General features: G+C 39.6%; 1 protein-coding gene across 6 annotated transcripts in view; it reads right to left on the reverse strand.

Moving 5' to 3' along the window:
• The window catches only part of mgl (low-density lipoprotein receptor-related protein megalin), a 579665-nt gene that overhangs the window by 18641 nt on the left and 548744 nt on the right, over positions 1–12280 (reverse strand). For all 6 annotated transcript variants that reach the window (XM_073975913.1, XM_073975918.1, XM_073975917.1 and 3 more), the window contains 2 exons: positions 4210–4464; positions 1862–4138 (listed from right to left, as the gene is read on the reverse strand). In XM_073975913.1, coding sequence (XP_073832014.1) covers positions 1862–4138; positions 4210–4464 — 2532 coding nt within the window. The remainder of the gene's footprint in view (positions 1–1861; positions 4139–4209; positions 4465–12280) is intronic.

Below are 12280 nucleotides of genomic sequence, written 5' to 3' on the forward strand. Positions count from 1 at the left end.
GTATACCGCCCAGCCAAGATGAGGTAAAGACAGCAATAAATCGGCTGAATAATAATAAGGCAGCGGGAGCGGATGGCCTACCAGGCGAGCTGTTTAAAACCGCAGGCGACACGCTGATAAGGTGTATGCATCAGCTAGTTTGCACCATCTGGCAGGAAGAACGAGTACCCGACGATTGGAACCTGAGTATCCTGTGCCCCGTCCACAAGAAGGGAGATAAGACTTCATGCTCCAACTATAGGGGCATAAGTCTTCTCCCTATCGACTACAAGATAGTGTCAGGTATATTGTGCGAACGACTAAAGCCCATGGTCAACGAAATAATTGGATTTTACCAATGCGGCTTTAGACCTGGCAAGTCCACCATTGATCAGATATTCACCCTGCGGCAAATCCTGGAGAAGACCCAAGAGATGCAGATCGACACCTACCACCTTTTTGTCGATTATAAAGCAGCCTTCGACAGCCCGCTACGTTCAAAGGTATTCCAAGCAATGTCTGAATTTGGTATCCCCGCAAAGCTCATTCGGCTTTGTAAAATGACATTAACTGACACGAGGTCCTCAATTTAAATAAGAAAGAACCTCACCGAAGAGTTTGGCACCAAAAGAGGTTTCAGGCAAGGAGACAGCCTTTCGTGTGATCTCTTCAAAATCCTGCTGGAAAAGGTTATACGAGAGGCAAACGTCAAAAGAAGTGGTACAATCTACACCAATAGCCACATGTTACTTCCTTATGCTGATGATATAGACATCATGGGGCGATCAGTAAAAGAAGTAACTGATACCTTTATGAAGGTCGAAGGAGTATCTGCTAAAGTGCGTCTGGCGGTAGACCAAGTTGATGGTGTCGACGCGCAATGCGTCCATTGAGATCGGACCAACTGTTGAAGTTCGTTGCTATAATTTTGAGGTAGTAAAATACTTCGTATACCTCGGCACCGCCGTAAGCACAACAAACGACATCAGTTGTGAAATAAAAAGAAGAATTGTATTGGCCAACAGATGCTACTTTGGCTTAAGTAAGCACTTCAAAAACAAAGCCACAACTCGTCAAACAAAAATAACGCTTTACAAAACACTGATACTACCCGAGCAAGCAGATAAGGCAGTGCTTGGCGTGTTTGAGAGAAAAATTCTTCGAAAGATCTATGTACCAATCTGCGTTGACGGTGAATATCGACGTCGCATGAACCACGAGCTGTATCTGCTATACAACGACATCCATATAGTTAAACGTATCGAGATGCAGCGACTGCGTTGGCTAGGCCATATAATTAGAATTAACGATAAGAATGAAGCGTATAAATTCGAGCCACATGGCGGTGCACACAGAATTGGCAGGCCAAAGAATAGATGGCGCAAACATGTGGATGAAGAGATGACAAGGCGCGGTATTCCAGAAAGCGAAGCACTAAACAGAGAGAATTGGAGATCTTTTCTTAGTTCGGCCTATGGAACAAATGTTCTGTAATGGGCCAGCTAAGTAAGTACGTATACATTTACGAAATCGAGTAGATTTCAACTGTCAATTCCTTTGGGTATACGTCAAATGAAATCTCATCTGAAATCCATAGGATTTTATTATACGCTTGAGCAAGGTTAGGTTAGGTTTGGATATGTGCAGTGACAAATTTGTGACTGCGTCACTCGGAGATCTTCCGGTCCATTGTGATCATCCAAAGAAAATAAATGAAAAGATGAAAGATAGGAGAGCAATGCAATTAACGTTGAAATTGAGTGGACTTAGTAAATGTAAACTTGGCATAAGATTTATTCAGTAACTTGTTTTCAGACAGTAAAGCCATGTTTACATCGCTAATTTCTCAACATTTTTAATGTTCTCCCTAATTCCTACTTACTTGTACAATTCTGCTCTTCATCACTGTTATCCAAGCAATCGTCATCGCCATCGCAAACCCATGACTTGGGTATACATCTTTGATTGTTACAGGTGAAATCCCAAGAGTTGGGGCAAGGCTGCACGGGGGGTTCGGCACTTTCATCCACAACACATGAAACCTGATCATCGGCCAAACGCTCACCATAGGGACAGGAACACTTCGCTTGCAAAACGCCAGTATCATTTGAGGGTACCGCAAAACAAATCTTTTCACATTTGCCATTATCAAAGTGGCATGGTTGGGCATCAGACACTGTCTGGACATCATGACTATAGACTTTGACACCATATAAACGATTTGTCTGTGGTTCACGAACCATCATTTCTTCTTGTTCGCCCGTCAGCTTGTGTAAACGTATAATTGCATCGAGACGCCAATCGGTTATATACATCCAATCGTTGTGTATGACAATGGAGAAGGGATGTCTTACTAGGCGGGAGTTGACAGTTTTAATATCGGTACCATCCAATTTGGAATGTTGAACATGATCGAGAAGGGCATCACACCAATAGACACGATCTTCTTTGAAATCAATGGACAAACCATTCGGCCAACCCAAGGTGACATTTTTAAAGACCAATAGATTGGAGCCGTCTGTGTTGGCACGGGTAATATTGGCTGGACGATCCCATTCTGAGAAGAATATATAACCCTTGTTGGGATGTACAACAATGGCACGAGGACGTTTAAGATTTTTCAGCAGAGTACGGCGATGGGTAACATTACGTGTGGAGAGAACGTTAAGGGTGCCTTTGCGCGAATCAATGTAGTAGAGATTCTTGGAGACCCAATCAACAGCCAAGCCCTCAACACCTTCATTTTGTGAGGCCAAGACAATTTCACGGCCGGTGCCATTGCGATGAACCCTATAGATGACATCTTGCAAAACATCGGAATAGTAAATAAACTCATCACGGGCATCAAAATCCAAACCCACAAAACGAGCTCTGCGTGAGACCACTGGCAGTATTGCATCACTGAAACCTTCAATAACCGGTTCCAATACCTTGCCCTTGATAAAACGTTGCTGGGAATACATGAGGAATTCTTTGACAATTTTACAGTTCTTCAAATCCGATTGCAATTGATAGCCAGTGTGGCAAGCACAACGATAACCCAAATGATTGGCTCCCTTGACGGCCGTTACGATACACATGTGATTACAGCCTCCGTTATTGCTACCACAAGGATTGGTGGCTTTGGGTTGGCTCAAAGCATGTACGGCAACAATGCCCTTGGGTTCACGTATATCCTTGGCCTTATAGGTTACCTGTATTGATGTGGGTCCAGCATATTTATCTACCGACATAATACCCTGTTTTGTGGCATCTGTCCAGAAAATGCGATTTTCAAATAAGGCCAAACGTGATGGACTGGGTACCTGCTGACCCCTTAATACCATGACACGATGATTGCCTTCATAGTCGACTGTTTCAATGTAGTCCAATAGGGAGTCACACCAGAAAACACGTTTCGAGATTATGTCCACAGTGACACCACTGGCTTTGTAGGCAGCTTCGGATACTATGGATCTGACATGGGTACCATCCATGTGTGCCTTCAACACTTGGCCACCATCGGCCACAAACATGAGACCAGCAGTGGGATCCAAGGCCAAATCGGCGGGACCTGTGAGATTGGAGCCCAAGACCACAGCATGCCAGTTACCGGTTAATTCAAAGACATCAATTTTTTGGCCCACCAAATCAGCCACATAAATTTTATCACCAACCCAATCTACGGCCAAGGCCACAGGGGCCCATGTGCCGGGTAATGTAAGATCCAGGGGTTGTATTGCACTGCTAAACACATCCAGGGGTAAACTTTGGACCTTGCGCGTCTTTGTATCCGACCAGTACAGAGTGTTGCGTTGATAATGATAGGCCACACCGGAAGCAGCACTGGCATTGGCAATAATCCGCGGATCACCACCATGTGAGGACATACGCACCACAGCCCTGTCATGGGCAAATATCAATTGCAAATTGCTGGCATCTGGAGCAATACATTTGGCATTGTTTATCAGGGTATAACCATGGGTACAGGAACAAGCATAGGAGCCTTCGGTATTTGTACACAGTTGGTCACAATGACCCCACTCGGAACATTCATCAAAATCCACACATGTGCGATTATCGGCAGCCAACGATTGGCCAGGACGACAATAGCAAACACCGCCGGTTAATGAGGGACCACATTTGTATTCACAACTTAAAGCGGGACAGGAAGAGGTAGCTAGAAAAAAAAAAAAACAAACAATAATCATCATCATTACGAATTCTATGTTCAGTGTTGGCGATACTTACAACAGGCCTCCTCCTCATCACTGCCATCCTCACAATCACGTTTGCCATCACACAACTGGGTTTTCAATATACATTTGGGGGTACCATTAACACCGCCTCGAGGACAAAGGAATTTATTATCGGGGCATGCAATCGCCGTACAATTGGCTTCATCACTCTCATCAGCACAATCATGATAACCATCACAATAGAAGTTCGAGGGTATACACAGGGCATTGGTACAGCGGAACTGGCCATGATGACATGGTGGGAAATCTGTAAATACAAAAGAAAGAAAGCAGGATGTGAGATAAGTGTGGTGGTGTGGAAGGGGTGAGTGTGAAAAATGCAAAAATGTGCGAATAATAAAAAGGGCGCTGATAACGACATTGTTGCTATTTCATTAAAAGGTATAAACGTGTAAACGGGGTTTGCATTCCTGCACAAAGGACGTTATGTCCATCCATTCCATTCTTTGCTGTTGCTACATTTATGCCTTTGCTATTGTGATGCCAAGGAAAAATAGGGCTGACTGCTTGCTACGCTGGATGCTGATAATAACGCTGAACTGTAAAATATGTTAATGGCATGGTTGTCATTACGCATAAAGACGCAACGCCCCAGCACACCTGTATATGCAAAAGATGCAGGTGCGACAGAAGAATACAATTTCAACACAAACGAAGAAAACAAAAGAAACAAAATTAAATATTTAATTTGAATTTTCACAGCTGTGTTCTTTTTGCATAATCACAATGTAATTGCATCTCAATGACGATGATGATGCTGAAGATGTCGATAATGGAAAAAATGCTTGCTTATGACATTGATTGACATTCAGGGAAAAGCAACATGATAGGGAATTATGTCAACAAGTTTCCTTTTTCGCTCTCTCTGCGCGATAATAATTGATACTTAATTAAGGCCAAAAGAAAAATATTGAGTTTCATCATTCATCGACTTTGTGGGGTAAACAATTTTAAGAAAATATGTTGATATAGTAAGGAGAAGATAACTGGGATGGAAAAGCTATATCATAGGTTTGGAATTATTTGTTTCGAAATATGAACCTTGTTTTTAATTTTTATGAATAGCCTTTTGGCTAAAGAGGGTATGATAGTAGATAATGGTTAATATTGGTTTTAGACCCATATATTTTAAAACCAAATCCGTTTCAGACAATTTGGGGTAGATCTAGCTATATGTGTCCATTAGGGTTATGACTTTTTTACAACCTCATACCCCTGTATCATAGCGTGATGAGTTTTGCCAGAAGATTACATAAAATTATAATTATTATAAAAAAAACCTCACGCACAAAAGGATTTTAAAATTTGAATTTTTCAAAATTATGGACAATTTTTTGAAGTCATATTTCAATGGAATAAACGATAGCGTAGTGATTATTAGGCAAAAGTTCATTCATCCCTTCTACAGGAAGTCATTTTTGAGAAAAAAATTCAAAAAGTCATAACCCTAGTGTCCATCTGTCTGGCTGGTGCACCCAAGAACTCTCGAAGGGAGTAACTGATTTGGTTGTAACTATGGGCATCGTAATATTTATTCCAAGCTTAAATCAAGTTTGTAGATGGACTACTTATATCGATATAGTCCTTCTGGAACATCCCCCTTAAAAGTTCATAACTTTGCGCTTAAATACAGTTTTAGGCCTGTTCGAGGATAGTTTTGATATGTTTTACCGAAGGTAGTGTTTGTGATCCTGATTACATCGATGTAATTTTTTTTCGTGGGCGGAGAAAGTGACCCAACAGCTTTAAAAATACCTACGGACACCATTTAAAATGGATGGTCCACAATATAGTTCCAGAACGAACTAACCGATATTCTCAAAAGCTTGCACACCTTAATACTTTTTATACCCTACACCACACTGTGGTAAGGGGTATTATGTCTTTGTGCATTTGTATGTAACATGCATAAGGAAACGAGATAGACCCATAGTTTCTGTTGGGGATATAGAATCACTTTCTGATCGATTTATGCATGTCCGTCCGTCTTTCCTTCCGTTCGAAACCTATAGGTCGCATTTATTGCCCGATTCAGCTGAAAATTGGGGAATAGAATTTTTTTTTGCCACAGGAAGAACGCCATTGCTTTTTGGTAAAAATCGGTTTAGATTTGGATATAGCTCCTATATATTTTTTTTGCCTGATTTCAGGTATTTGCTGCACCAAACACGCTTTTTACGTCCGATTTCGTTGGAATTTGGAAAGTGTGACTGTATTCGATCTAGAAATACATGTGCCAAATTATATCGAAATCGGTTCAGATTTGGATATAGCTCCAGTATATGCTGCACCAAACACGCGTTTTACGTCCGATTTTGATGAAATTTGGAAGGTGTGACTGAATTCGGCCTAGAAATAAATGTGCCAAATTATATCGAAATCTGTTCTGATTTGGATATAGCTCCTATATATATTTTTGCCCGATGTCAGGTATTAGCTGCAGCAAACACGTTTTTTATACCCTCAGCCTTTAGGCTAAAGAGGGTATTTACACTTTGATACGACCAAAAATGTGCCTCATCAAAATAATGGTTTTAGACCCCAAGTATGTTTGTACGATATCCGTTTCAGACAATTTTGAGTTGATCTAGCAATGTCTGTCTGTCTGTCTGCCCGTCTGTCCGTCTGGCTGGTGCGCACGATAACTCTCGAACGGATCAATCGATTCGGTTCAATTTTTGGGTATCGAAATATTTTGTCCAGATTTGATTTAAGTTCGAAGATGGGCCATATAGGTCCACTCCTTCAGGTACCTCCCCCACAAAAGTTCCAAAATGTTCGGAAAATTTGTGGGCACGATAACTCTTGAAGGAAGTAACCGATTTGGTCCATACTTTGCACATCGTGAAAGTGAAAGTCTACCAGACTTAGATTAGGTTCCAATATGGACTTCATCGGCCCACTGCTTCGGGTACCTCCCACACAAAATTTCGGATAAGTTCAGTTTTGGACTTGCTCTCGAATCGCTTTGATTTTTGTTGCAACAACTTGTATTCACTTCCCCCATACGACAGTACAAGTTTCATCAGGGGCAAGTGCATACTTCCTGAGAAAATGACCGGAAAGTTGCAAAAAGCCCCTATGACACCTTGTGTAGTGGTTGGAGCGCAAGATAACTCTCGAACGGATCTGTCGATTCGGTCCAAAATTTGGCCTTCGTAATATTTTATCAAAACATAGTTTAAATTCGAAGATGGGCTATATCGGTCCACTCCTTCAGGTACTTCCCACACAAAAGTTCAAAAATGTTCGGAAAAATTGTGCGCACGATAACTCTTGAAGGGAGTGAATGTAATCCATACTTTGCACATCCTAATATATCTACCAGATATAGATCAGGTTCGAATATGGGCTATAGTACCCCAATTTTTAAAAAATGTCACTAAAATGCTATGACGATTTCACTTGAATGGGGCAACCAATTTGGTCCAAACTTTGGATCTCCTAATATTTAAGGGTACCTGCCCTACAAAAGTTCAACATTTGTGTATTAGTGCAGTTAATTCCTAATCCATATTTTTGTCGGCAAGTTCAAATGTCCAAAAAGGGCCACAAAATTCTGAAGAGACCTTAAATACATTCGGTCTGTCCGGAGGTGAAAGTTTCGCTTCACATTGGCTGAGGGTATATATTTGTCGGCAAAGCCGACTGACACTTTTTTACTTGTTTTATTTAAGTTTACCGTTGGTGAACCCTGAGCCGTTTATAGGAGCTACAAAATTGTTCTTGAGGAAACTTTCTAAGATAATGACCTCTAGATCAATTTCAAGGATTGACTAAATCGGACGGGTCGTTTCTTCCAGAGATATGGGCCCAAAACCCTACTAAAATTCCATTTTTTGCATAAAAATAGGGAAAAGGGGCTTTATTTTTGTATCCGGTGTTGAATATATCAGTCAAATATTTATAACCATACAAACTGGCACATCCAATACAATATTTAAAAAAAAAATTAAAAATTCGCAAACCAAGGTTAGGATGGCCGACTTGCACACACAAAAATTTGGATTCGAGATTCCGGCAAGACAATATCAGTTTTTCAACGGTAACTAAACCCAACAGCAAAATTGGAAGTTGGCTTATGGTCAGATACAGCTTAGACTGTAAGTATTTTTAAGATTTTCCCCTAAAGTTTATCAAGGGCGTATAAGTGCTGTCACAACGTATACGACTCCCTATCATGCTTCAATACAATTTGCCAGTGCTGTCGACTATTGTAAAGGGTAAAGGTAACAAGTAAGAAAGGTGTTAATACAGAGCCGAACCTTTTATACTATCCACCACGAACTGTATTGAAGTAAATATGAACAATTAGTAACTAGTAAGCTCTTCGTCTACGCCTTGGAGGAGAATAATATTTTAACTTTATACTGAAAAATGTGTATGTGAAAGTTTTCTACCCACCATACAGTTCTATGGGGGGTTATATGAAGAGCCGTACCCATACATTTTTGGTGGAAAGTATTATACCATTAAGGAAGACTAAACACAGTCAGTCATTTCGTTAGGATATTGAGGCCACAACCTTCAAAATACCGGAAATCAGGAGGTAAAGTTCTATGGGGGGATATATGAAGACGTGTAGATATCCAGACAAATTTCCGGTGGAGAGTTGTATACCCCCAAAGAGGACTAAATACTAAATCTCAGCCATTTCAGTGGGATATTGAGGATATAACATTGAAAATACGTAAAATCTGGAGGTACAGTTCTATGAAGGCTATACAAAATTATAAAGTTCGCACTTAAAAATTGCGAACTGTATCTTGATTTCAACAGACAGACGGACGGACATGGCTATTTCGACTAAGAATTTTGACTATGGCGTAACTGTCCTTCCTTATTGATAATATTTTCTTTATTGATATTTAATGCCCAAAAGAATTGTTTGCCTCCCCAAGTATTATAGGGAAAAATCAAAAACTCCATTGCGCGATATCTCAGAAATTTAACCTATGGCGAAAATTTCTTTTTGGGTTCGTTGTATACCCACCAAGGGCTTTTAACTCCAAAACAAATGCTGCTGCACAGTGTAATATGTTTAGACGGATGTCGTCAAATATAATAAATTTTATTTAATGGATTAAAATTTCAGTTTTGAAGGGCGTATACGTGTTGTCACAACGTATACCCCACCCATTAATAAACTTCATTTGCAAATGTGATTTTTATACAAATAACAAATATTTAATGGATTACAAATGCACTTTGACATATTAAGCAGAAACTAACTTTTGTTGTGAAAATCGATAAATTATTTTAATCTTTGACCTCTTATCTTAAGTAAATTTAATCTATGTATGCAATTTTTTAATATTGTCATGACATTTGATGTACTATTATTACTTAATATGTTTTAGGCTTTAACGAAACTACTATATTAGGTGGATTTAATAAAGGATTTTCATAAAAGCTTATTGTAAAAAAATTGTAAATTATAATCCATATAAATATGACATTTGATTATTGTCATTACTTATGTGCTTCATAAATATATATGCGTGTGATATAAATCAAAGCAAGTTTTCGTTACTTTGTTGCATGTAAAAATTAAATTAATTAATAATATTTACCACGGCTATTATTGCAATAATCATTTAGATAATGATTATTATTTTTATTTATTTGCCTCATTAATTGTGACCAAATTAATCACATTTAGACCAAAAGAGTTTTTTATAAATATTTGTTTTTTGTCGGTATTTGTGTTTTGACGACGTTTGTGTTTGGGAAAATAATACTAGTCCCAATTTACATTAGGCGAGTTTACTTGCGGCAATTGTCAGTTTGATGGAGAGAGAGGTGAGGCATATGGTAGCCCTTTGCCTCTCAACACCCTCTCTCACCAACAAACTGACAATTGCCGCAAGTAAACTCGCCTAATGTAAATTGGGACCTACTTGAGCACATCCCCCCAATATATAATAATTTTACAGCCTGTTTCTGTAAAATTCAAAATAAAACAAGAATTAAATATTTTTAGAAAAGAGTTCGGACTAAATTCTTTCCCTTAAAAATTAAAAAAAAGTCTTTTAATTAAAAAGTTCCCCTACTTCAAAAGCATACCATTCATGTGAGAGATGTTCACAACTTTTGCCACTTTTAAAGTATCAAAATCTAAAGGAATGCTCAATTTATTTTTCTCCCTGGATTTTGGATTATTGTCAATACTTCCCCATTACGTATGAGTGTCGTCACAATGTTTACATCACTCTTCATCACGGTGATTTTATGTTATTTGTGAAACGTCTATACGAATTATCGATGGATTATACAACTGTCAATACCAAATTCAAATTGCATTCGCATAGAATTCTACAGTAACAGTGCGTTCATTTTATTTTTCTCCCTGAATTTTAGATTATTGTCAATACATCACCATGACGTATGAGTGCTGTCACAATGTATACGTCACCTTTGGCCCATTGCTGGTCTATACAAATTACTGATGGTTTTTACATATATGTCAATACCATTAACTGGATGATAATTATATATGTACACATGGAATTCGAAACAAAATACATTATCAAGTGGAAACGTTGTTAGTACAATTGGATTATGTCGTCTATGAAAGGGGGGTGGCATATACAATGTGACAGCACTTAAACGTTATGGAAAATTTAAACAATAATAAAAAATGCATGTATTCTAATAATATGTTGAAATATATTTGTATACAAATATTTTTATAAATAACTTCAGATTTTTATCTACGCAAAATTAAAAACAAAATTTAAAGGATATTTAAATGTTGTTTCTAATTTGTTTTATAACAAATAAAAGCTATAATTATGTTCTGCAGCGGGTGACGTGGGGGATGAATGATACCAAGGAACGGTCTTGACCGGCTTTAACATGGCAAAGCCCAGGACTTATCTTGGTCCCTCATTCATCTCAAGTGGACACTGACCTCCCCGTGGTGTCACCTGGGGAGCTGTCTTTAACGCCCGTTAAAGGTAGTGAGCTAACAGGTGCCGCGCGTTCACCCATAAGAACGATAAAAACTTGGGTTGGGCGTTGGGCTAGTAACTCACCCCGTCAAAACAGCTTACTATGAAAAAGAAAAAAAAAACAAACCCCTCTAAAGTTGACTACCCCCGCAAACGTATTAAGGACCATGATCTGCGAATCTGCACCTGGAATGTCAGGACTCTTTACAGAGTAGGTGCAGTTTACGCATTGGCGGATGTACTTGACAAGTACAATGCTGATATTATCGCCTTACAGGAAGTGCGATGGAATCGGGCAGACGTAAAGATCACAAACGATTACGCAATGTATTATAGCTGTCATGAAACGAAGCATGAGCTAGGTGTTGGATTCATGGTAAACCGGAGGCTTAAAAATCTTGTATCCAGTTTTACTCCGGTTGATGAGGGAATTGCCACAATCCGTATAAAAGCAAAGTTTTTTAACATCAGTCTCATCTGCGCCCATGCTCCGACCGAAGAGAAAGACGTGCAGACCACGGATATATTCTACGAGCGCCTAGAGAGAGTATACGACTGCTGCCCTGGCCACGACATTAAGATTGTTCTAGGAGATTTTAATGCTAAAATTGGAAGGGAAAATATATTCGGTCCCACGGTCGGCAAATTCAGTCTTCATGAGGTAACATACGACAACGGAATGAGGCTGATTGATTTTGCAGCGGCAAAGAACATGGTAGTGAGCAGCACCAGATTCCCACACCTCGACATACACAAGGCTACGTGGATATCCCCGGATGGGAAAACAAAAAATCAGATTGATCATGTTGTAATAGATGGAAGACACTCGTCCAGTGTGTTAGATGTCCGATCGATTCGAGGTGCGAACATCGATTCGGACCATTCCCTTGTAGCAGCCAAGGTACGCACTCGTCTTAATGTTGTGGCAAAAGTGCGATCTAACACCGGTCGGAAGCTGGATGTCGAGAAGCTGCAAACACAACAGACAGCACAAGCCTACTCCGCTCAACTGACTCGCATGCTGGATAACAGCACTCCTTGTCCCGATAATGTAGAAGCACGTTGGCAAAGAATAGCCCACTCCCTTTAGACTGCCGCAAAAACCATACT

This window comes from Musca autumnalis, unplaced genomic scaffold, assembly GCF_047663935.1.
Source record: "Musca autumnalis isolate F117 unplaced genomic scaffold, ASM4766393v1 scaffold_3, whole genome shotgun sequence".
NCBI lineage: Eukaryota > Metazoa > Arthropoda > Insecta > Diptera > Muscidae > Musca > Musca autumnalis.